Below are 26,191 nucleotides of genomic sequence, written 5' to 3' on the forward strand. Positions count from 1 at the left end.
GGAGGTGATTCACGATTCTGTGTCTGCGAAGGCCGACCAAGCTGGAGGGAACTCAGCACGGGCACTGCCATCTCCTCTTGCTGCTTGAACATGACCATGGGGAGACTCTCAGATCCCGGGTCCTGCAGGGACTCCATTTCTTCCTTCCCAACCCATCCCTTCACTCTGGGCAGTATGAGAGATGGTATATATATTTGCGTATATAGTTATCTACCCCAGTGAAGAAGGAAGTAGTGGAGGTTAGAGCGCAGGCTGGGGGGCTAGACTGCCATGTTCAAGTCCTCCCTCTGCCTGTCCTAGCCATGTGACCCCAGAAAAACTACTCAGCTTCTCTGTAAAAGTGGGATAATTATAGCACTTGCCTCTTGGGATTGTTGTGAGGATAGAACGAGTTGATTCTTGTAAAGAGTTGAGATCCGTCACAGACACGCCAAGCTCACTAAATGTAAGCTAGTATTGTAATTTTAGGGGTACATTCGTTCTTGGAAAGAGGAGTAGTCTTGGGCAGAATAAAAATAGCATTATTATTATTTGACTTTTCTTGAAAAAAAAGAGAAATTTTGGCAGTGCTCTCCCATTTTCTTGCTCTGCTGGAGTGAGTCCTGGCTGCCCCTTTCAGATGGGGGCACAGCTCCTTCATTTGCATAATCCCTTCCAGGCTCATTCCATTATTGGTCAGCCCCAAAGGCATTTGCTGTTTCTGTTACAAACTCAAGTCCAGCATAAGCCAATAAAGATGTCAGGAGCCCAAGTGGACTAGGGGACAAAGAAAAGACTGCATTGTCTGTGCTCAGAAGGGGAAAGCAAGGGTTCAGGCTCCCATGGGCCTCAGAGGACAGGGCATTAGAAGAAAAAGGGTGATGGGAATCCTGAGCCTGGCGAGCTTGGCTGTGGCTCTGAGCCCACTCATCTGTGGCTGGTTCAGCACAGGCCATTAAATGCCCTGGACTTGGCTCAGAAAGCCTGGCCTCCTAGCCCACTAGCAATGCCCCTGTTATCTGGCAGCAGGTCATGTTGATTTGGTTCAGTACCTGCCTGCCCTCTATATCTCTTAGCCTTATACTTCTTCCAACACAAGCATCTTGGGGGCAGGGGACTTAACCCCCTCATTGGACGGGCCTTGTCACATTCCTTATGGGAGGGACCTGGTGGTGCCTGTCACACAGGAAGTTCTCAATGAATGCTTGTTGAATGAATATATTAATGGATGCGGAGAGCTTGCTTTCTGGTATAGCAGCCCCCAAATTTAGCTATACCTTTTAGAAAGCTCCTCTGAGTCCCATTCCTATTTCATGCACTGGGTGCCTCCATCGGGCTAGAGGAAGGCAGTGTGGGGACAGCAACTATATCACCTTAGCTATGCCCAGAGCCTAGCTCAGTACCTGGCACATAGTAGGTGCTCAACCAATATTTGTTAAATGAATGAATGAATAAATGAATCTAATGGAGAGCCTTCTTATCCCTGGAGCCGGGATATTGTAGTTGTGCTCTTAATGGCTGAGGGATTTTGAACTCCTCTTTGTAACTCATCTGGTCCCACCCTACCAAGTAGGATCAAACACCACCAATAGGGCCTGTTATAAGAAACTTAATGTGTGAGGATTCATAATTATTGCCTATAAGCCATCCTCTGAAGTTTGCTGTCACCCCGAATCTCCTGATGTCCTTGGCAGGCTACCTCACTAGTTGTCCTGTCCCTTATTTCTCATGCTATGTGTGCAGCCAGTCAGTGGACATTGTTATCTTGTCATTTACCATTTACCATTTGGAACCATCGCCTCTGTGGGTCTGGGGTTTTACTTATCTTACTATTGGGTTTTTGGAGAAGTCATGACGTATTTTTTCTACACTTTTCGTTGCAAAAATGCGTCATGACTTTTCTGACAACCCAATATCTTAGGTCCACTTGTTCGTTTCTAAAAAGGCAGCATGTTCCAGAATGACCAGGGCATAGTCTGAACACTGACGGTGCTGTCTATTCTCCTTCTGATGAGATGGTGTGGTGGGAGAGGGCTCCAGCCCTGGCGTGGGGACCAACCGGCTCTGTGACCTTAGGCAGATCACTTCATCTCTCTGAGCCTCATCTCTGGGGACATTTTATATCTTCAATTCTGTATCAACACACAAGAGTGGGCTTCCTAGAAGTGGAACGATTTTTAAGTTGGTGTATGCTTTTCTGTGAAATTGTAGCTGTTTTTATTTTAAAACTTTTCATTTAAGGTCCTGTTTTGAGTGTAAAAACAGCACTAGCTATGAGGGATTCATATTTTGTGATTTATTGGGAGTATTATTGTTATATCAGAAAATGGTAGGTTTTTTTTTTTCAAATATGTTTTAAAAAGGCTTGCTGGATTCTTAAGTGTGATTTCATTATATTTTGGGGCAACTTTTTTCCCCATGACGAATAGATCTGTGATTTATAATGAACCTTCACTACTGAGGCTGGCTGTGAAAGTATTCTATGGCATTTTACATCCTTCCCAAAGGGTGTTCTTATTACACGAGCTTCCAGTTTCCAAGCATATTGCAGAGAAGACCAGGCTGCAAGGTTCTTTCTAGAAATCAGGGTACCCTGAGACTAGCCATGCCTATGTCCAGCCACACATTGAGGTGTCTTAGAAAGGAACGGGCCTTTAGGGATACACCAGGCCAACTCTCTTATTCTTTAGATTAGGTAAACTGAGGCCCAGGGTGGAGAAGGGACTTCCCCCAGGTAAAAGGCCTAGAGTACTCCCACCATGTCTGGACCTTGCTCATCCCACATCCCTCAGCTGGTCCAAACCCCAGCACCCCAAATGTGATCATTGGTGCACACACCCAAACCATTGCTCACATCCAGGGGCACGTATTTTCCCTGTTTCATGATTTGCTTTCCAAGTGCCAGATGATGGTGGGGGTGGGGGGAGGCTGCTGCTAATTCAGCATTCCAACCAGCATCTACTTTGTCCCAGACACATTTTTTTCTCCCCCACCAGCTAGGCACTAATATCCAGCAGAGAGTTTATTGGTATAATTTCTCCAGAAAGAGGCTGGAAGACTTAGCAAATTCAAGCTTTAACATTTGTATCAAGAGTTCCAAAGGGGCCACCCTTTTCCCCTCCCATCATCACCACCAACTCCAATCAGACTTTCTCTACTACAGGAAGTCAGGGTGCACAGAGCAGAAATAGCACAGGCCAAACCCGCAGGCACATGATACATTGTCTAATCAACTGGGCAAGCAACCACCTGGGAGCCATCTTTGTTAAGGGCAAAATAAGCCACACATGACACACTGGAGGATACAGAAAAGACAGGATTATTTTGATTCTTCTGAAGGAGTGAGGGAGGCTGAGTGGGGTAGAGGGGAGACTTTCCTTTTTTGTTTTCTCAGAAAACATGCAATGAAGGCTTCATAAACAGCCAAGGTTAAATAAATAGCAGTATCTCCCAAACTTCCCTTTTCAAAGATGGCCACCCCTGCTGTCCACTTAGAAAGAGCACGCAGCAGAATTTACTGGGTGTGGAGAGAGAGACAGGCAGCGGGAGAGATTTAGTTTTCCACAAAGGTTGTTGGTTTTTTTCCTTTATTGTTGGGATTTAAAATGCATATAACTGAAGGCAAAGTCCAAGGCCTAGAGAAAGATAGGAGGCCCGAGAGAGAGGCTCAGAGATTCTAAAGGCGGCAGAAGGATACCCACCTAAAAAGGCCACTTGAGCTGCAAAAAGGATGGGGCAGAGATAGAAAATGGGAAAAAGAGAAAGGGGGTGGGGATGGGGTGGGGTCGGGGGAAGCATTTGGGAGGAAGAAGACAAATACCAGTTCAGAAATTCAGGCAAAGATATGTAGTAGGAGCTAGTTTATATCCCAGGTAGGAAAAGATGGGTTGGTCTTAAGGTTGGAACATTTGTTTTAGGAAATGTGAGAAGGGAGAAATAAGAGCAATGGCCTCTGGCCAGGATACAGCACCCCAGGGGCCCTTCAGATGGTGGCAGTAGTGGTGGGGCTGTCCTGGTCTTTCCTGGAGTCCCAATGAGAGTCTAAGGAGAGTCCATCTGGCCAGGAAAAGGCAGGGGCTGGGGACCTTGATCTGGGGCCTCCCTAGAGCTCTCCACTGGAAGGCAACATCCCTTTGCTCCTGGACTATGGCTGGAGCTCCACTCACCTACACAGGCCGTGCCATCCTCATTGGGCTCGTAACCCCGACTGCACCTCTTGTTGGTCCGGCACCTGTAGCTTCCATACGTGTTGACACACACAGGCTTGTCTCGAGGGCACACAAATGGGAACTGAATGCATTCGTTGGTGTCTGAAAGGTGAGAGGAGTCACTCAGGAGGAGTGGCCATGGGTCCTTGCACAGGCTCTGCCGTCCTACCCACTCCGTGACCTGGGGCATGTCCTTTCTTCTCTCTGGGCCTCAACTTGCTCACGTCAGTTCCCTTGGCTGGTTCCTATTATACTTGATCTTGACATATTGGGGGCGCTCAGGGTTGGTCCTGGGTCTTCTATCTACCACACTTTCTCTAGGTGGTCCCTTCATATGTGGATGACTCCAGCCATAGCAGCTCCCTGGGGCTCTGGATTCATGAATCTGTCTAACATGCATCTCAAACTTAGTAAGTCCCAAGTGCAACTCTAGATTCCCTCCAGTCCTCAAACCTCTTCTGTCCCATTCCCATCTTCCCTAACTCAATCGATGCCACCATCATCTGTTCAGCTGCTCAAGCAGAAGTTGGAGTGATCCCCAAGTCCTCCATTTTCCTTGCCTCTGTAGGCTTTTTATCAACAGATCCCATCAGTTCTACCCCGACAGTATAGCTCTCATCTGTGCACCTCCTTCTCACTCCTCTGCCACCAGCCTATTCCCGGCCAGCATCATCTCTTGCCTGGATTTCTGTAGCTGCCTCCTGACTGGCCTCCTGGCTTACACGTCTCCCTTCAATCTAATCTGCAATTCGGCAGCCAGAGTGATCTTTTGAAAATGTGATCATGTCATGTCACTGTCCTGCTTGACAGCACAGGTCCCTAAGAACAAAGTCCAGACACCTTACCAGCGGTTCAAGGCTCTCCTGGACTTGGTGTCTGGCTCCTCCATCCTCTACAGGCACATTGGCCCCCTTTCTGTTCCTCTGCTACAGTGAGCCTTTTCCCTGCCTCATGGTCTTTGCCGGCAAAGCTCATGTTCCCTCATCTTCCCTCAGCTCTTCTGTGGCCGGACCCTTCTCATCCTTCAGGGCTCGGTTCAAAGGTCCCCTCCTCCGAGACCCTCCCTGACCACTCCATCTAGAACAGTCTCCAGAGAGGACCTTGTTTAAAGGGTTCTTAACTCACGTCGTCCAGCTGTCAGGTCATGTGTTTTGTGGTCTGTCTCACCCACTAGAATGAATGCCTTCCAGGGAAGGTGTGTGGCCTGCAGCCCCAGCACCCTGCCTTGGGCCTGGTGTGTGGGAGGCACATACATGTCTGCTGGATGATGAAAAGGAAGAGGTGGCTGGACTGGTGATCGCATCGGGTTCTTCCAGTACAAAGGGAAGATGCTGGATGTGCACTGTCTGTTTGGAGTGCCGAGGTGGGGACATGGAGAGTGGAGGGGACTCCTTTTCTCCTCGAGCCACCCTTAGAGCCATACGCTTCCACTTTCTCACCTGTGGTCCTTTGTCCACACAATGCCCCCCCACAGGAACACGTTCTCCCCTGTCTTTGCCTAGAGAACTCTTCATCACCCCTCAGGGCTCAGCTCAGGTCTTGCTTTCTCTGGGGCATCTTCTTGAATCTTCCCTAGACTGGTTTAGGACCCCACCTTTGTGCTCCCACAGCCCCTGCCATCCCCAACCCCACCCCTGCTCTCACCCTGTGGGCATCACATTTTTACTTGTGTGCGTCTCCCATTGGCTTTAAGCTGTGTGAGGGCAAGGACTGTGTCTGTCTTGTTTACTCTTGTATCCCAGTAGCAAACCCATTTGCCTGGGGTGAATGATGCACATCTGCTGAGTGGGCTTGGAAAGAATGGTGCTGAGGGTGGAAGGACAGGAAGCATCCTTGACCTGACCCCTCATTGCCGGTCATTGGGATAGAAGACATTGGGTTGAGGGCCTTCAGGATGCTGAGTCTCTAGGCTGCCCCTCTCCCACTCCCAGCCCATGAGGGACTTTCAGAAGGTCATTGGAACCTCCCAGAGCTGGTTTCCAGGCAGTGCTACAGCTACCCGCCCCTCAGTACTGCCCAAGGCTGCAATGTCCTTTTTGTACTGAGACCATATTCCACACCCTGGTTCTCTCCAATGCCCCTGGCAATGCCCACCCTTGCTTGCTGCTCCATGGGCTGGACAGGTTGAAGCCATCAGTTCTCCATGGGGGCACATGCCCACCCCAGCCACCACAGCGCCCAGTAGCCAGGCCTCTCAGTGAACACTACAGGCAGTTGTACGTCTCCTGCACATTCTCAGTCTCTCTGTATTCATGGCAGGGGAGCACCACCAGTTCCCAGAACTGTGCTTCTTCAGCCTGCTGGTGGCTAATGTCACTCCCACCTTAGTGAGTCATAGGTGGTTGTCTTGGCATCTGGAGCCCCTGGGACAAACATCACACTCCCCTCCCCACCTTTCCACCCCTTGTCTATACCCTGAGCCTTGCCAGAGCTCAGGCTGACATTCCAGGGACATTCTGGCCTCTGCCCCATCTCCCGGTGCCTGCAGGCAACTTACCCATGCAATGGCCATTTTCCTGTTGGGAGAATCCTTGGCCACACTACAAGATGGACAGAAGCAGAGACACTAGTGAGTTGAGACTATCCCATCTCACAACCCTCCTAGTCACAGCCACAGAGCAACTGCCACCCTGACCCCAGAATAAGGGGTGCTCTTAGATCGGGGCCTGGGGGAGCCCCTCCCTGCCAGGACCCCTTCCCTTTCCTTGCAGTGAGAATAGGAGATCAGGGGGGAAGGCCAAGAAGAGATTCAGTTCAAACTCCTGCTCATTTCCTCCACGTGGGACCCACGTGCCTGAGCTGGGACAGCTAACAGAAACTGGCTCTCCTGTGGCATTACCCTGGGACCCAGTCTGGGTCTCAATTAAGGCAAAGTGTAATGAGGGGTAGGAGAAGCTTTCTGAGGTGTCTGCTCTCTCCCCACACCCTCTTCTCTAAGAACCTTCCCCCCTCACAGGGCCGGGTGCCTGCCAGCCAGGCTATTCTCCACCTCACTAGGCAGGGCCGACTGGACTGGACGAGCAGTGGACATCTCAGCAGGAGGGGTGAATTAAAGGCATCGTGGCTAGACTTTGAACTAACTGAGGCTGAGACAGAGCTTGGAAACCTGGTCACGCCAGGCTATGTCTATATGGGGGTCGCGGGGACTAGTATAATAAGGAAGGGCAGTGGGACCTGAAACAAAACACTTTACACAAGACAGAAAATGTCAACTGTCAGTACTGACAAATGATGGCTGGTGGGGATTATTGGGGAAGGGTCATGTCCTCCCCACCCCCAAGCCAGTGCGCTGATGACAAAGGTCCTTGAGCTCCTGGGGCTGAGGCCACCAAGCCGCCAGGGTTCCTGCTCACCCTAAGCTTTCCCTTGGGTTTTGTGAGCTCCCCTAGAAGCCTCCTTGTAAGTCCGCTTTTCTGTGTAAATTTAAATAGGTTCCTATTATTTGCAACGAAGTGATCCCCATCTGAGTCCAAATCTAGAACTCTTCCTCTAAGAGCCTCCAGAGGCCCTGGCCCACCCTCAGAAACAAGAGGAGGCCTTGTCAGAGACTTGGAAAGAGCTGGGAGGGAAGCAGGAAAGAAACTTGGGGTCAATTCTTAACTCTGCTCACGACTGGCTGTGCGGCCTTGGTGAGTTCTCACTCTTGGCCTCAGTTTTCCTTCTTTGTAGAATGGGTGCAAAACTACATGCCCTGCCAACGCCCCTGGATTTCTGTGAGGAACAGAAGAGATGTGGGTGCGGTACTTGTTTTGCAAACTACAAACTGTGGGATCATTATGAAGCCTGTCCTTTGCTGAGATTTCCATCCTTCTAGGGGCGGAGTCTGCGGATTCCTAGGAATCCAGCTTCAGCCCATGGGGGTGTGGGCGGGGCCTCTTTTCTGCCTATTAGGCCCAGGTGCCTTTCTCACCTCCAGTGGGGCTGGGTCCTGATGTCTGTCCTCATCTCGGGGGTAGGGGATCTCCAGCACCGAGTTCATCTCCCTGCTGGCCACGCTCCGGCTTGCCATCTTGCCATCTGGCCACGTCACCTCCACACTGCTGGCTTCATCCTTCCCTGTGGGATGGAAGTGAGAAATGGTCAGCAGCAGAGGAGAGTGGGGAGAGGAGTTCTCAGCAAAAGCATCGTCATTCACTTACTCATTCGTTTAATAAAAAACATGAATGGAGCACGGTTCCAAGTGCTAGGGAAATCGTGAACATGGCAGACGAGTTCCCACTCCTTAGGACGACACCGTCCAATAGAACTCTGTGCAGTGATGGTGGTGTTCTCTATCTGTGCCGTCTGATATGGTGGCCCTGATCCACATGTGGCTGTGGAGCACTTGAAGTGGGACTAGTATAATGAGGAACTGAATTTTAAATTCTATTTAGTTTTAATTACGTTATATTTAAATAGCCACACGTGACCAGTGGCTACCATATTGGACAGCACAACCCTGGATATTGCATTCTAGTGGATAAGCCAGTCAGCATGAGGCTGTTTTGGGGGACACAGTAAAGCCTGGTGGTAAGCAGTTTGACTGTGGAGACCTGGGTTCAAATCTTGGCTGTACCACTTACTTGGTATGTAGGAAAGAACATGGTGGGGGTCTGGGAGACCTGGGAACAAATCCCAGTTCTGCAGCTGACTTGCTGTATAATCTCGAGCAGGTCATATTTATATTTATATTTATATTTATATTGTTTATATTTAGTCTGCTAGGAGGCAGGCTCTCTTTTGTCACTGGGAACATCCTTGTTTTCAAGGAGCTTCCACTCTAGTGGGGATAGACAGGCAAACAGGTGAACAAATAAATAATATCAGATATTGACAAAGATATTTCTACAAAGAAAACAAAAAATAGGGAAATGGAGTAAAGAGGAACTGAGGGTTGGCTGGGGGCGTTTTCTAGTCAGGGACAGGCTCTTGGGGAAAACGCATTTGAGCTGAGCTCTAAATAAAAGCCCAAGTGATACAGAAACAGAAGGTGGAAAGCGCAGGAAAAAGACTGCTCTACGAAGTCGAGATGTTTACAAAACAGGAGGAGAAGCTCAGAGAATATTCCTAGTGAATCCATCCGCACACATCCATAAGGCCACGCATTACATCGCGGGCAGAAAACAAGCTGGAGAGATTTGTCAGGTGTTTAGGCATTGTCACAGCCGGCCCCAGCTCCCAGCTTCAGGCACCAGGCCTGTCACTGTGGCAAGGTCAGGCTAATGGTGATGGATGGGGTGAGGAGGATGGGGTGAGGAGGAGGTGGATGGGCCTCACCTGCAGACAGAGTCTGTTCTCCTAAGTCCATCACCTGGGGAAGGGGGCAGTGCTTAGCTGTGTGGCAGAGGGGGTGCAGTGCTTTCTTATCAGCACTGGGCTGATCAGATGTGGGCCGGGTGCTCAGGGGTCCACACACACAAACACCGTCCCAAGCATCATCATTTGTGGGCTGAATAGATAATGTGTCACCCACAAGGATGTGCCACTTTCCCCTTTAATATATATAGATAGATACTTCTCGAAAACAAGCGAAATCGAGAAGTGCTGTTGAATTTGTAGGAGCTTGTGGTTATTCTTGTCCATCCATGGATTTTACAGTGATAGATACTATGGTGGTGGAGGGTAGTTTGTGAAATATTTTCATGTATAAAAAAGGGTTCCCATATTTTACAAAAGGCTTGGAAGCTGCTTCCAAACTTGGCGGAGAACCCGCATATAGATTCCTGTGCAGAGGTGGCTCTGGGGGGGGCTGAGGCAGCATGGTGGGGGAGGACACAGCTGCATCTTTCTCCTCCCATCCCAGCCTTCTTGGACCATTCCAGCCTCGCTGCTGCTGTGCTGAGTGTTAATGAGGGCAGGGACCAGCTGCCACACTCGGGAAGGGTCAAAGGTGAGCAGCCCCTCCTCCATGGAGCTCCCAGAGGGACCAGGGGCTCCCCTACATGGTGCGGCTTCTCTTCCAACTCTCCCTCCCAGGCCCAGCCTTACTGCTTCTGGGGTTTGCTTTATTTAGCCAGGGACCATTTCTCATAACCCCCTATTCCCCCACTCCCTCCTTCTACAATAATTCCTTTTGGGGAAGGGTGTTAGAAATGAGATTGGGGTGTCAGCTACAGACTTTTTCCTGTTTTGAAGTAGTTTCTTGAGGTTCGAGAGACTTGGCATTTTTAGGGTGCACAGTGCCCAAATTAAGTGGCATGTGTAAAAAGTAAACATTTTTCCATTACAAAAAGGAAACAAAGAGAAGCAACTGTTTCTCACCTAAGCCAACAGAACAGCTACAGGAATACATTTTCCAGCTTGACTGAAGTGCCACAAATAACTCAAAAGAGTTGCCGAATATTCATAGACAATTACAGATTTGCATCCTGTATTTGTGACTGTCGTTCTGAGCTCTGCTTCCTCCTTTCCTCCAGACCCAGGGAGCAGCCTGGCCTAGGAGCTAAGTCAGCCACAGGGAGCACATCTAGGTAGGACTCCCTCCTCCTCCCTTGATTATTTTGCGGACTTGGGTACCCTGTTGGGGGCCTCAGTCTCCTCATCTGTAAGATGGGGGTGTGACCTAGAGCTCTGGTGCTCCTGGGAAGGACAGTCCTTCTTCCCTGGAATGTGACCCTTGCCCAAGCTGAATGTCACCCTCAGTATCCCCATCCCATCATCTCTTAGCCATGGGGGCACCCTGCAATTCCCAAAGGGTTTCCACTTCTTGACAATACTACTAGAGAATATGTACCCCAAACTGTACCAGGTGACCCTCAGTGTTAGCTCATTGCCATCCTCACATCTCCATAAGAAAGATAGTTTTATAATTTCCATTTTAGAGTTGAGGACACTGAGACTTGGAGAGTCGAAGTGAGTTGCCCACAGTTGCCCACCTAGTGACCCCAAAGCCGGTATCTGCTACACCCTGTTCTACTGGCCAGCCCACCCCTCTCCCCGCCTACCACAGGACGAGCATCACACAGGGGTCTGGGGTTCAGCAGGAAGGAGACAGACTCAGGCCCCATCCTGGGGAAGCTGAGTCAGGCAGGGGTTGGGAGGCCATGAACATAGCGATTATGTTACGATATTCTGGGAAAGTACAGTCATAGCATTGGTACTACTTGGCGAGAGAGAAGCGTGTGTTAAAAGTCATTTCATTTGGGTGTTGCAGGAGGAGGAAGAGTTTGTGAGGCAGAGACGGGAAGGAAGGAACACGCCAGGTGGAGCGTGCAGCATGGGCAAAGAAAGGCATTGAGGTGTGAAGGGTGGCCTGTGTGTTTGAAGGTCAGGGAGAAGTTCAAAGTAGGGGAAACAGAGTGTGAGAATGTGTATTAGGTGTGGTGGGTGGGAAAGGGACTTTGAAGCCTTAGCATGTGTGGTGGACTTGAACCCTCCTACCTGCTCTGCAAGGTGGGCGTTTTACCCCCATTCTCCAGATGTAGACATTGAGGCTGGGCGAGGTGAAGTGACCTGCAGGTGTCTGAGCTAGGCTCCAGTTCCCAGGCCCGGCTGTTCCCACGGCCCCAGAGGTCGCAAGTCTTCACGCAGCCGCACAGCCAGGGGCCCCTGGCTCCCAGGCACTGCACAGGACAGCCTTTAAATGGCCTGTTGGCCAGGCCTGTGGGTCTGTGAGCAGAGGTGGCCTCATTAATCAGCCACAGCCCTGAGGTCAAGAGCAACGGGGAGTCACCTCTGGCAACTTTCAAAGGACAAAGGCCAAGGAGGCACAGCGAATTGCGCTTTTTTGGAATTACAGGCAACACAGATGGTGGGAATACAGTTGGCGGAATATTTTTGCACTTTAATAAAGCAATTTTCATGTGGGCCACTGAATTTTCTTTCCCTAAATGAGCACCAACCGGTTTGGAGGCAGCTCTGAGTCATTTGCAAAGAACTAGCTGAAAGAAAGGCAGTGTGTGTATGTGTGGGTACCCTTCATGCCGGGTGGGCTGGCCGAGAGAGGGGCCCTTAGTGGAGGCTGCTGGGGGCAAGTAGATTACTGGCACTTGTTTTCATTTCCTGGGTTTCGTGGAGCTGCCTCAGCCCTCTGCTAGCTAGGAAAGCAAAGAGCTACGGTAAGGGATACGCAGAGGCTGGGGTGTGGGTTCAGAGCAACCAGGGGCAGCAGGGCACTCAACAGGGGCTATGAGCCCAAACGCTTTTTTATGAGTCTGGCGGGCCATATGCACCAGGCTGAACAAGGAAAGGCCCAGGCAGGGTGGAGGGGTGGAGGAAGGCCAGGGGTTCCACTGAGCAGGGTTGGGCGGGCTGGGGGCCGATGCCTGCGGAAGGGATGGGTCTACAGGATGAAGCTGAGAGCATCCTGCACACTAGTGCGGGCCCTCTGGGAACCCCCCCCAGGGAATAAAACATCGAGTGAGGTCCCTGAGGTTTTGTTGTGTGATGCCTGCAACACAGCCCAGACCCTCCAGAGTCAGGAGTGAGGGTGTGAGAAGCTGAGTCCTCTAACCACAGCTCAGGGCTGACTGAGCAAGGCCTCCAGCTCCAGCCAGGGCAGAGGTGAGCCAGATGTGACTGGGTCAAGGAGGCGCCCCAGAGGCTGCCTGCGGAGAGGCTCACGTGTGCAGTCACATACCTGTCCACATGCTCAGCACACCTTGCGCAGAGTCAGGAGGAGGCAAGGTAATTCACGGAGGGAGGGAGGAAGCAGGGGCAGCTGGGTAAGCAGGGGCGGGTGGGTGCTGGGAGGGGAGCTTCTTGCCACCCTCACCCCTTTGGAGGCCATGGCCTTGGGCCCCACCTCTCCTTCTCAGTAATTCGGGCCTTCAAGGAAGGCCTTTCTTGCATTCATATTCTTTCTCCCTTCAAACACCACAAAATAAACTGCTCAGGGTTGGAAGCCATTGAGCTGTCAATAAGGGATTTGCTAGATAAATTATGAATGCTGCCACAAAATGAAATACTGTGCAGCAAAAAATTAAAAATAGAGCTGCCATATGATCCAGTTCCACTTCTGGGTATTTATCCGAAGAAAACAAAAACACTAATTTGAAAAGATATATGCACCCCTATGTTCATTGCAGCATTACTAGTAATAGCCAAGATATGGAAGCCACCTAGGTGTCCACTGATAGATAAATAGATAAAGAAGACACACACACACACACACACACACACGTACACACACACACACTGGATATTACTCAAAAATAAAAAAGAATGAAATCTTGCCATTTGCAACAACATGGATGGCGGACCTAGAGGGCATTATGCTTAGTGAAATAAGTCAGACAAATACAAATGCATATAATTTCACTTATATGTGGAATCTAAAAAAAAACCCCAAAACAAATGAATAAATAAAACAAAATAGAAACAGACCCACAGATATAGAGAACAAGCTGATGGCTGCCAAAGGGGAGGAGGGTGTAGCAGGATGGGAATAAGAAAACTAAAAAATAAAATAAAAAAATAAAATTATTGAGGCCTTATACCATGCTTTAATGTGTGTATTAGTCAGGGTTCTCCAGAGAAACAGAACCAATAGGAGATATGGATATAGATATACCAAAAAGAAAATTTCACCAAAAAAGAATACAGTATATAATAACACATTGTAACGTACAAAGCATGTGTTAATCGACTGTTTATGTTATTGGTAAGGCTTCCCGTCAACAATAAAAAAAAAAAAAAAAAAAAAACAACAAAAATACTGAGTGGCACTAAAGGAAAACACAGGATATATACCTAGCCTTGGAATGATGTCCAGGGTTACAGCATTGTGAAGAGAAAAAAACAGCCAGTTTGGGAATAATAGGAAGAATAGAATCAGTTTTGTTAAAAGAAAACCCGAGGGGTATTTATCTTTAAATGTGCGCCCATGTATACTCTACGTAGTAAAAGCATATCAGAAAGTATGGGACTGGAAATAGGCCACCCTGGACCACCGTATTTGAAACTGCTTCCTCCCTTCTTCTCCACACTCCTAACCCTCTGCTCTGCACTGTCTTTTTTCATAGCACTTACCATCTTCCAACATGTTATATATTTACTTAGTTATTACGTTTGCTGTGTGTTATATGTTTCCCCTCCTCCCACTAGAAGGTAGGATCCCCCATGGGAAGGGAGGCGAAGGGAGACATGTTTACTTTTTTTACTTAATATTCTACACACGGTGCTGAGGTTATAGGTTATTTTTACTTTCTTTTTATGATATTTTCTAATTTTATTATAATCCATATATATTATTGTTACAATCAGAAAAAAAAAAAGACTTCTCAGGACAATTGTCAGCTCTGCTCTCCGTGCAAAGTCCCCGGTGCCAGGACACTGTCCCTGCTGGTGGCCCTGGGGCTCGTTTGCAGCCCTGCCCTTGCACTGCAAAGCCTGGCTGTGGCTTTCCAGGCTCTGCAGACCCCCCTCTGCTCCACCTGCTTTTTCCACCTGGCTCTGGGTGCCCCTGACAGTTTGGCCCTGGCGTCCCTTTTCAGGATCCGCTCCCACCAGACCATTGCCATTCTGTGGACACGCTGAACACCCTTGCTTCTGGGCCGTCGTTCAAGCCAGCGCAGCCTCTGGAATGCTCTCCTCAGTCCCCGTCCACGCCTTCCAAATTTCTACCATCCTCCAGACCAAGTTCTAGGCTCCCTTCCTTGGGAAAGCTGCCCAGAGCAGAACTAGTCTCTCCTGCCCCGGTCCTCTCATGGCCGCTGGAAGAGTATGATGGCATATCCAAATCTGCCATGTACCAGGGTTCCTGTGCCTACCTGCGTCTTACAGGACTGTGAGCCTGGAGGGCAGGGAGCATTTCTTCTTTGTCGCATCTGTCTTTTTACCACATCTCTGAGTCTTACGGTCTCCCCCAGACCCCATCTCAGTCTATCTCTACCCTGCTGTCTTCTCAGTCCTTCCTTCCACCCAGTCTTTTCCACCGGCTTCCTCTCTTCCTGCCCTGTGACTGGCCCTCCATCCATCAGGAGGGCCTGTGCTGTGCTCGACCCATGGAGATCCTTCTGGATGTGGTGGTCTTGGAGCTGCAGGGATAGCTTGCCGCTCGCTGTGTCCCAGGCTGCTTGCCCTGCTGCCTGCTGAGCTGCCTCGGGGTCTCACCGCCAGGCCCAAGGCTGACCCACAGGGCCAGTCCCTAAGAGCAGCCTTTCTTCATTGCCTCTCTGGCCACAGAGAGGAGGGGTCTGCAGGGCGACCCGTGGAGCAGTTCAGACCAGAGTTCAGACCCAGAACAAATCCCATGGCCTTGTAAAACGTGAGGACTGGCAGTCAGCAGGGGCTCCCAGCTAGTGCAGCGTCCCGAGCATGGGCGGCAGGCAGTCAAGAGCAGGCACAGAGGTTCTTGGGCCCCCATGAGCCCACCAAGTGACCTGGCCGAGGCTGCTCAGTTGAAGAGCGGGTCTATACTCTTGGCAGGGACAGATGCTGGCCAGAGCCGAGACTCAGTGAGGCCCATAACACACATCTTAAAATAGCAGAGGTGGCCCATGGGATGTGGGGAAGGACTCAGCCCCAGTCCTGGCCTCACCGTTGATGTGCTATGTGCGTCTCAATTTCCTTATCTATACAATGGGATGAAGGTTGATGTCCAGCTAGAGACCTATGATACCATGGCAGTCACCTTGGTGCTTGGACGGCCTCACCTGGATCACCCGGTAACTGAGGGGACATAGATGTCCAAAAAAAAAAGAGGTAGAGCTGTAGGATGTTGGTTGGCTTCACACAGAGCAGCTATAGGAGGTCAAGCTATCAAGTCACGGTGGTCAAGAACTCAGACCGCGGTGTCTAAGAAGTCAGGGTCAAAATCTAGTCCTCTCTACTTTCTGCAGGTGTGATCTGGGCAGGTTGCTTTAACCTCAGCCTCAGTTTCCTGACCCGTGAAATGGGGTTTCTGACTCATCCTGTTGTGGTGAGAATTCAATGAGGTTTTTGTGCAAAGCACTTAGCCCATTGCCTGGTATATGCTAAGTGCTTGCTTCATGCCAGCTACAACTGCTTTGCAGGAGAGCACTATGTATTTAAAAGTCATCTTCTACCTTTAGGACCAGCATAGCAAATGGCTGCCTTAAAAGTGATAAACATTCCAATTGCAGACCAACCCATCCAGGGTGAAATAGCCCAAGAATATGCTCATATAACCAGGCCTTGGGTCCCCTAAATATTTATGCTGCTTTTTTCAGACTGTGTAAAAATTATGTGTTTCCTATAAACACTGAAAAACACACACATAAAAAACATATGGAAGAAAATAAAAATCACACACTCAGGCAGGTCTGGATTTGAATCCCATCTCTGCTATTTACCTATTACGTGACCTTGGGCAGGTTTCTTAATTGTTCGATCCTCAGTTTTCCCATTTGTAATATGGGGATAAATAATAGCCATTCTGCAGGGTAGTCATGAGGATGACATGAATATTAAAAGAAAAGTGTCACTGTGCATGGGATGCATAAGAGTTATCATATGAATCCAGCCACTCAGAGAGAATCACCGTTCACACTTTTCATACTTTCTTTTAGTTTTTTTCTGTGCACACATGATGTGTGTATAATATTAACATATATATTTATTAATTTGAGACCGCATTGCTTATTCTTTTTATGTTAACATTATATCACCTCATGGTGCTAACACATGGGAGAAGGTATCTGATTTTGAATCAAATGCTTTCGTAACCAGAGTGTTTTAGTGATGACACGCTTAGCTCCCCCATAGTGTTTCTCAACACTTTTTCCCATTATGGCCCCTCCGCCTCAAGAGGCCTTTTTAGACTTTTATTTTTATTTTATTTTATTCTTTAACTTTTTTTTTAAGCTGAGACATCCTGCTACCTGTTGGCAGCTCAGTGGCTGCTCAGCTTGGGCCGGGAATCGAACCGCTGTTGCTCAGAGCTCAAACTCTTGAGTGAGCTCTTAACCAACTGAGCCACTCGGCCGGCCCTAGACTTTTATTTTCCTAATTCCCACCCCCAATGCATTTCTTTAAAAAAGTGTTTTATTATTTCGAAATAATTATAGATTTACAGGAAGTTGCCAAGTACAGGGAGCCACCTGTGCGTCTTTTATCCAGTTTGCCCCAATGGTTACATCTCCCGTAACTATAGCACCATGTCAAAACCACGAAATGGACATGGGTATAAGGTGTGTGGATAGAACTATGTCGTTTTATCACATGCAGATTCGTGCAGCCACCACCACAATCAAGATATAGAACCGCTCCACCACCACCAAGCCGTCCCTTGGGTTATCCCTTTATAGTCACACCCACCCCTCCCCTTCTCAATTTCTAACCCCAGCAACCACTGATCTATGTTCTATCACTACAACTTTGTCATTTCAAGAATGTTATATAAATGGAATCAACAGCATGTGACTTTTTGAGATTGGCCTTTTTTTTTTTTTTGACTCACCGTAATGCCCTTGAGAGCTATCCAGGTTGTCGTGTGTGTCAATAGTTCATTCCTTTTTATTGCTGAGTAATAGTCCATGGTGTGGATGGTCCACAGTTTGTTGAACCATTAACCTATTGAAGGACATCTAGGTTGTTTCCACTTTGGGCCATTACAGATAAAGCTATTATGAACAATCTTGTATATATTTTTTATGTGAACATAAGTTTTCATTCATCTGGGATAAATGCCCAGGAGTGTGCAATTGCTGGGTCTGATAGTAGTTGTATATTTAGTATTTTTCTTTTTAAAACAAACTGCGAAACTGTTTTCCAGGGTAGCTGTTCTATTTTACATTTCCCCCCAGCAACGTATGAGACATCCAGTTTCTCTGCAGCCTTGCCAGTATCTGCTATTGTCAGCAGGGGTTGGGAGAGACACTGTAACCGCTGAGCCAACTCCCAGGATGCCAGGGAAAGAGCTAAATGGAATGGGTTTGGTACAGGCCAATGCTTGAAGAACAAGGCCACAGCCTAGACAAATGGAGGATTAAATACATTGACCCCAAAGGGAGCTAAGTTGACAGAGGCACCAGGGTGGGGACCCCTGCAAGGCTGGGGCATGAGAATCTCCTTTCTGACCTCAGGTTTATCGCACAGCTGGGTTGCTTCCCATAGCTGATGTGCGTCTCGGTTGTTATAGTAACATGGAACCTGGAAGATGCTCAGGCCGTGAGTTCTGCATCACTCAGCATGATACAGGAGGTAGTTTCAGGACCCACTGTCCGGTCAACAGCTCATTGCCCGCCCCCTCCCCGGCCCTAACTTACCCAAGCCAAAGTGTGCCACGGGCTCCATCTCACACAGGTAGCCTGAGCCCCCATCGATGATCCTCAGGTGAGCTCCGCTCTTCTTGGTGTAGAGCACGACCTTTGCCCCTCTGGCGAAGGCTCCAAACCGGGTCCTTGGCACCACTCGCAGCCAGTTATTGTTGAAGCCCTGTAGGGAGGAAGGCAGGCCCAGTATCAGTGGGGTGGGCAGAGCGAGCAGGGATGGAGGGTAAGAGAGGGAGAGATGGAGAAAGAGAAAGAGAAGAAAAGGGGCAGAGGAAAGAGAGAGGAGGAAGACGCTGGCAGGGAAAATGAGCGACACAGAAGTTGGCTTAAGTATGGAAAGAGAGTTACTGGAAAATAGGAGGGAAAGGCAATAGACTCAGGGAAAACAGTATTTGGAAGAGAAGTGCCAATGGAAGGCAGAAGGGCAGAGGGCTTCTCCCTGGAGGCAGCCCTTCCGGGAGGTTTACTGTGCTGCTGGGAATTTATTTGCTTCCTCCAGGCCCCAGGACATCCATTTCCTGTCACGTATCTCGGGCTCCCCTGCCCTTGTCCACCCGAGGCCCCGGGGAGCACATTAGGCTGGGCTCCATGGGTCCCGAGGTCTGTGCACACCTGATTCCCCCGGAAGACAGACAGCGGCTGAGCCATGGACTCTCCGTGGGACAAGATGAGGTCCAGCATCCCGTCTCCATCGAAGTCTGTCACCACACCCCCTGCAATAACGCAGATTGCATTCTGGCCATTGGCCAGGAGACCCACAGGGCAGGGGGCTCCCAACCAGTGCCATGTCCACAGCTCTTAGTTGGGGAGGCACTAGGGCAGGAAGACTGGGGCTGGAAGCCTGTCTCCGCTCCCTTCTAATAGCCGGCTTGTGATAGGAATTCACGGAGGCGGGCTTCCCTTTTCTTCCCCTGGACTTTTGCATGGAGAGGGTGGGTGAAAATTGCCTAGACTCTGAGGACTTCTTTCTATTACACACGCCTTCTGTATTTGTATGCTTTTTGTCCATCTAGCAAGTGTTTGCATGTAGATAGTCTTCTTAGGGTCCTTGCTACATCTCAAACAGGTGAGGAAGACAGACGTAACTATCCCCATTTTATGAATGTGGAGAAAAAGACCCAGAAGGTGAAGTAACTTTTCTAAGACTACCAGCGAGGTAATGGCGGAAGTGGGTCCTGGGGCTCCTCATCCAGTGTTCTTTCTCTGCTACCAGGCTGAGTGCCAAGAGGGGAGAGGTGAGACTTCAGGACCCCCAGCCTCTTTTTTCCATCCCCGCCCAGCAAGGCATCGGCAAGGCACGGCCCATGGATTCCTGGGCTCCAGCCCCGGTCACCCTGGGACCAGGAGATTGGACCATCCCCTCCTCTGCTTCCAGCCTGGCACTCTCAGGGGCTCCTCCTCCTCCACGCTCACCCCTGTTGCAGGGTCTCAGCCCTCAGAGTGGCAGAGATAGGAGGAACCTTGCAGCAGGTGGGGGTCCCATTCTTCCCATCCTCACCCCAGGGTATCGGCAGCATGCTGAGACAGGGGAGGTCAGGCCAAACCCTCAGATGCCCTCACCTGTGCCCCGGCCCTCAGGCTCCAAGGCATCACCAGGGTTGAGCTCCTCGATGAGGGGGTCGCCATGTTCCCTACGGATGACGCTGTAGGAGATGAGATAGGCCCTTCATGGATTAGGAATGTGCTGGCGAGGCCCAACTGGGCACCTGAACCCAGAGGCCTACTCACTCGATACATTCTCTGTCCCCTGAGCATCTCCAGTCCCACTGTGCATGGGCTGCCATCTGGATGCCTACCGAGCTACTCTCTGCTCACAAACCCTGTCTATACCCTGCCTGTTCTCTTCTTGGGTTTTAATTTACATGGGTAAATATTGATTTTTCCTTCTCTAATGGATGAATTATAGACAGCCTGGGGAAGGGCAGTTGATGGATGGAGAAGGGACAGGGACACAGCTACCTTTAACTGACCTTCACTTTCCTTCAAATGGCCCTGGGTTTCCAAGTTCTGGATGGTACCTAGGGTTCAAACCCTCCTCACATGCCACCTCCTCCAAGCTCTCCCCGATTATCCTGCTGGAGGCAATGCCTTTCTGCTCTGCCTTTATCACTTTCTGCTTTGTGTTAAAACTGTGTGAATGCATCTTATCTCCCCAGTTAGACTGTGAGCTCTTTGCAGGCTGGGACCATGTATTATTCATCTTTGCATCTCCCACAGCATCTAACATAGTGCCCGGCTCTCAGAGAGCTCCAAGCACATGTCTGTGGGATGCATGGATGAATTCCAGGGGCGGAAGGGAGGAAAGGGGTTCTGTCTATTTTGAACTCTGAATCGTGGTAAAATGTGCTTCAGAAAAGCCCACTGTGAAAGTCCTGCTCTTTCTCCACACTGAGCGAGCTGCTGCTTATGGCAGTGAGCTTCCCTCTGTAATTTTTCTCACTCATTAGGTCCTCACAGCCTTGGGTGCTCTGCCCTGGATGTGCAGAGCAATGCCCGAGGGAAAACAGAGGGCCAGGAGGAGTCTGTATCACTCTCCTAATCACACTACAGGTGACTGTTGTCCACTCAAATCACAGAGAGTCACCAGAGGGGCTGTGATGTGGCCAGTGCATTTAGGAGGGGACCAGGGTCCCTTGAGCTGGAGCCTATGCGCGCTGGATGGCAGAGTGTTGGCAGAACTGCAGGTGTCTGCAGGGTTGAGCAGATGTCTTAAGAGATGTCCTCCATCTACACGGGGCATCTGTGCTGAGCATATCCATGTGTGCAGTCTGGGCAGTGGGCAGTGTGCCTGGCTGCACTTGGCTGTGTGCAAACCTGCTAGAAGTGTGTATGCCTCAGCCTGCTAACACCCACAGTCCCTTTGACCACTAGTGTCCTGCAGACTCTGCCACAGCAGAGACACCCCTTTGATTCAGGTGACAAGGCAGTTAAAGGTTCCTAAGGATAAAGCCCAGCAGTTCCATTGCATTTATGTATTTGCCGAACAAGTCCTTATGCAGCAACTTCTGTGTGCCGGGCATTGCGTGGGGGCCTGTGGCTATGGTGTGTGTCAGGAAGGATGGAGCTCAGGATCCACAACCACAGGGAATTTCATGAAAAATGCGGATGGCCAACAAAGGAGAGTGGGGTTGAAGGGAGTGCAGAGCTGGGCAAACTCATCCAGATTTGGGTAACCCAGGCAGGCTTCCTGGAAGGGCCAACTAAGGTGAGATCAGCACAATGAGTATGAAGAGGGAGGAGAGAGGATGTGGGCAGCATAAGGGTCCAGGCCTGGCACAGCCCAGAACTGAAAGAAGTTGGGGGTGTCTGGTGCTTAGTTGTAAACAGGGAAGTGGAGAGTGAGGAGGCTGGAGACAAAGCTGGTAGGCGTGGGACGTGTGAAAGAGAAGGCTTCCAAAAGGTTTCAAGTGGCGGAGGGGTATGGCCAGATTTGCATTTTCAACCGCTTGTTCTGCAGGGCTAGACACAGGGAGACTGGCTGGAGGTGGGTGCAGGAATCCCCTGGAGAGAGAATGGGGGTGGCGTCGGGCATAGAGATGAGAGCAGATAAGAGGCGCATGTAGATGGACAAGTGGTGTGGCCGTGCATATCCCGGTTGGCCCTGTTGATGCCTGCTAACACCCTGCCATGATTAATGGGGCCCTCTTGCATTCTCATTCAGCATCCCTTTGGGAGGTGCATCCCCTGATCACTCTAGGCGTCACTGAAGGACTTGCAGAGTCAAACACACTGAGGCTCTGAGTCCCCAGTGCCTCCTACAAGGAACCCGCCGTGTTCTGTTCAGTGACAGGGACAGGTGGGGGCTATACTTCCAGAGTCGCCAGCTGCATGGGGGCCTCAGCTGCGTGCCCAGGACCCAGCCATCTGCCACAGGGACCTGGGGCACAGCCATGTACCTGGGAAGTGGCTTCCACTGCTGCATAGTGAAAGCAAACACACTTATGCATGGGGTGACCATGTGGTGACACTGTCCACAGACAAACCTTAGGCCAGCCTGCCCTCAGGGGTGGCCCAGAAGGGGGCTAGGAGGTTTGACAGGGGCTGGGAAGGCAGGTGGACAGGGAGGTGCCTGGGGTCTTGGGCCACAGAGATGAGGGCAGTAGATTCCTTGGTGCTCAGGGGCCCCGGCGAGTGACACTTTATTAGCCAGAGAAGGAAAGCAGTGTCTCTGTTAACGAGCAATTGATCTTCTGCAATTAATCTGGAAGTTGTGAATAAGCTTTTTGCAAGGCACCTAATTAGTAAATCTGGTGCCTTGGGGGGTGATTACATCCAGCCAGGATTGATGCTTTGTTAATAATTATATTTTAAAGCGTTTTTAGTCACAGCTCTCACCTTTTATTAATAGTTGGGGCCCTCCTGGGGGAGGGGATGGGGACCGTGGGGAGCCTAGCAGGTGATCTGGCCTATTTCCTGAACCCAAGGCCCCTGGCCCACCCTCCTCTCCCCACCTGGTCCTGAGCCCCATTAGCATGCTTTATGTATCAGGAATAGGGACATCTCAGGACACATGGGTCTTGAGGTTTGTTCTCCAACAGTGGTTCTCAAACTCTATCCCTGAGGCCTAGTGCACTTGTTAAAAATAGAGATTCCTGGGCCTCACCCCCTGAGATTCTGATTCAGGGGATGGGGTGGGTCCTGGGATTCTACTTTAAGTACGCATTCTGGGTGATTCTGACGCCAACGGTTTCCAGACTCCTCTTAGACAAGTGCCACCTCCGAAAAAAATCCAGCCTTTCTTCCCTAGACACAATGCTCAGCTGCTTGCAGAATTCCTTCCATCCTGTAACTCCCTTTTCCTTATCTACCATTCATTGTCTCATCCGGCATTTCCCAAAGGAAGTCTTGCAGAGAACCAATCCCAAGAGAAAAATCTTTGAAAAAAAAATGTCCTGTGGTCAAGTCTATTTGGAATGGTCCATCCACCTTTTGGAAAGCAAAAATACTTGCGGTCATGTTAAAGGCTCTGACAAGTCCTGCAGTCAGTAAACCTGCCTGTGTTTGCTTGACCCAAGTACCTAAACAGCTTTGACTCTGTAACCCTTTTGGTGGTAGTGCGGATTTCTACCTTGTGGAGCTTGGCTTCTGGCATCTTTGGGCCTGTCTCTCTGCCCATTATCCCCCCACCAACACCAGGAGGCCCGCTTCCTGCCCAGGATTCGTCTTCCATCCTCACAGCCTCTTGTTTAATCTCTGTCCTTCCCTCCTTTCTGTTCCTTCATCAAGGGACCTCCCTCCATCTCAGCCCTTGGAACTTCCCTTCTGAGTCCTACACCTTCCTCCCTGACCCCAGCTGTCAGGTGGCCAGGAGCCAGGCTTCAGTGTCTACCGGAAAAGGCGGTTGGCTGAGGAGCTTCGGTGGGCGAAGTTGTTGAAGAAGATCTCTAGCTCCTGGTCATTGTCAAAGTCAGCGGCGATGACGGTGCGGACAGGGGAGGGCATGGAGAACTTGGGCGAGGCGATGTCCTGGGAGGAGAGAGGGCTGCAGGTCAGCAGACAGATACGTGGGAGAGTGTGAGTGGGTGAGAGGCCGACTCTCCCCGCCCCGTGTGTGTGTGTGTGTGTGTGTGTGTGTGTGTGTGTGTGTGTGTGTGTGAAGATAAGACAACCCGACTTCACATCTCTCTCACTTCAGACCTGGTGGGGGGCAGGGCTGTGTTGAGGACAACGTGAACCTCAGGCTGCTTGTAGGAGAACAAGGAGGCGAGAGGAACAGTCCCAATTCAGTTCCCAACTGTTTCCAGTTGGGATCACATGTAGCGCTCCCATCTGGCACTTGAAGAAGCGCAGGCCTTAGCATTCCCATGTTACAGGTGAGGTAACTGAGTCCTGGGGAGGGAGGGGAATTGCCCGTAGTCATAGCTAATGAGTAGGGCCGTAGCCAGGGCTTCTGACTTCAGGTGCCCTGCCCTTTCTAGTCGTATCCTTTCCCCTCCCTAGTGAGAATCGGAAGCTGTGTGGACACAGGAAAGGGCTGTGCATTGGAATCCAGGCTTCTCTGCTGACTAGCTGTGTGATCTTAGGCAGGTTACTTAAGTCTGGATCTCACTTTCCTCATCAGTAACAGGGCGTAAGAGCGGCTCAGCTTGTGAGGACTGCACGTAGAATGCTTGGCACAGAGTGCGCATGAGATAGATCACTGCCAATTGGTCTTGGCCTTGACCCTGCTCTCAGCCTCATGGAGGGTGGCAGAGGCTACCTTTGGCTATGTTTTGATGCCTTTGTTACCTGATGATGTTCCTTAAGATTCTTTTTTTTTTTTTTGAGACATTTGCTTTGGCGTGGGGTTGCAGTATCAGATACACCTGTTCAGGGTTCAGGGGCAGATCCCAGACCCAGGATAGCCCAGATGGGTCTCCAAAGTGCTGACAGGGCCTTGTTGGACCTGGCAAAGGGTCTTAGGGGTGCGACTTGCCTTTGAAGTAGGAGAGGTGTATAGGGCGACCTTTAGACCCTGGGAGCGTGTCTACATCCCAGGGCCCACGTGGAGAGGGCTGGGAAGGGCACAGAGGTGCTTCTGGGGGTGCCCTTCTGCTCCTCAGCCTGGCCTGCCTCTGGGACTCGTGTTGCAGGCCCTCTCCACTGGCAGCAGGAGTGAGCCGGTCTGGGACAGCTGGCAAGATGCCTGTTCCGGGGAGGCTGTCCCCATCAGCGCAATAATGAGGCTGATTAAGAGCGCAGCCAACTGGCCAGGGAGGGCTGAGCAGGGCCTTAAGAGCTGGGGAACAGAGACCTCAGAATCTCTAACTCATTATTCTATTGATCCTGTAAAAATGGAAACCTACAAAGCCCCCATGGGGTTGCCCCACTGGACACCTGGGCTTCCAAGATAATGTGTGTAAAGCGCTTAGCGCAGTTCCTGGCACAGGGAAGGCACTTGATAAATTGGGTATCTATTATTATTATTGCTCCTGTGAGCTCTGGGGAGGGGCCATCGGGAGGGTTAGCAGGGTTCCTCAGCCTAGCGCATTGACATTGGGGCTGTATTCTTCTTTGCTGTGGGGCTGTCCTGGGCATTGTAGGATGTTTAGCAGCATCCCTGGCCTCTGCACACGAGATGTCAGTAATACCCCCTAACCCATTTGTGACAACTAAGAATGTCCCCAGACATTGTCCAATGTCTTGGGCTGGGGACAAAATTGCCGCTGTTGAGAACACGCATTAAAACAGAAAGCTGAAAAATATGAAAAGCATCCAGGATCCCAGGATCAATGACCCGAAGTCCAGGGCATATCTCCTTCCCACCCAGAGAGCCTGGCTCTCAAGCCTCTGCAAGGAGCGAGCAGCTGGGCCTGAGCACCCCAAGGTGGGTGCCTACAGGGGAGGGAGCTGGTGGCTGTCACCCAGACAAAAGGTTCCTGGAGACTTCCCTGGGGCCATCAAAACTCAGGCCAACGCTCAAACTCCCGCAGGGGTTTCGGCAAGACCCAGGTACCTCCAGAGCAATCCTGACTCTGGGATCAGCCTCCACCATCCATTGCCCCCCACTGCCCACCTTGAGAAAGCCCCAAACTCAAGCTCATCAGGCTAGTGGCACCTTCATTACTGTCACCAAATAGCTCCTTTGAAGGATCCTTGGCATCATAGTCTATTGACAGCTCAAGTTGGGGGCATAGAGAGGGGCTTGTGGTAACCTTGCCCACTATCTGCCATTTGTCCTTAGGGGGCAGCCGTTGGGTCTCTGGCCTCAACATTCCCCACTGCACCCTCGGCCTGATTCTCAGTTTGAAAAGCTCAGGCCACGGCTACAGATCAGGTTTTCTAGGAGCCACCAGGAAAAACACCCCCATTCAGAGAATGAAGTGCCCCTCACAGGACCTCTTTTGCCTTGCCCACCTTTGGGGGCTGCTG

At 50.4% G+C, this 26,191-nt stretch overlaps 1 protein-coding gene across 1 annotated transcript in view; it reads right to left on the reverse strand.

Annotated features, from left to right (window-relative positions):
• Positions 1 to 3,531: 3,531 nt before the first annotated feature.
• CRTAC1 (cartilage acidic protein 1) overlaps positions 3,532 to 26,191 on the reverse strand; it is a 135,109-nt gene continuing 112,449 nt past the window's right edge. Inside the window, exons 8-15 of the mRNA XM_019636266.1 lie at positions 23,670 to 23,830; positions 19,901 to 19,983; positions 18,953 to 19,053; positions 18,335 to 18,503; positions 8,098 to 8,243; positions 6,685 to 6,727; positions 4,146 to 4,289; positions 3,532 to 3,698 (exon numbers count right to left, since the gene is read on the reverse strand). Of these exons, the coding sequence (XP_019491811.1) occupies positions 3,580 to 3,698; positions 4,146 to 4,289; positions 6,685 to 6,727; positions 8,098 to 8,243; positions 18,335 to 18,503; positions 18,953 to 19,053; positions 19,901 to 19,983; positions 23,670 to 23,830 (966 nt within the window). The 3' untranslated portion in view covers positions 3,532 to 3,579. The remainder of the gene's footprint in view (positions 3,699 to 4,145; positions 4,290 to 6,684; positions 6,728 to 8,097; positions 8,244 to 18,334; positions 18,504 to 18,952; positions 19,054 to 19,900; positions 19,984 to 23,669; positions 23,831 to 26,191) is intronic.

The sequence above is a fragment of the Hipposideros armiger genome, unplaced genomic scaffold (assembly GCF_001890085.2).
Source record: "Hipposideros armiger isolate ML-2016 unplaced genomic scaffold, ASM189008v1 scaffold_28, whole genome shotgun sequence".
NCBI lineage: Eukaryota > Metazoa > Chordata > Mammalia > Chiroptera > Hipposideridae > Hipposideros > Hipposideros armiger.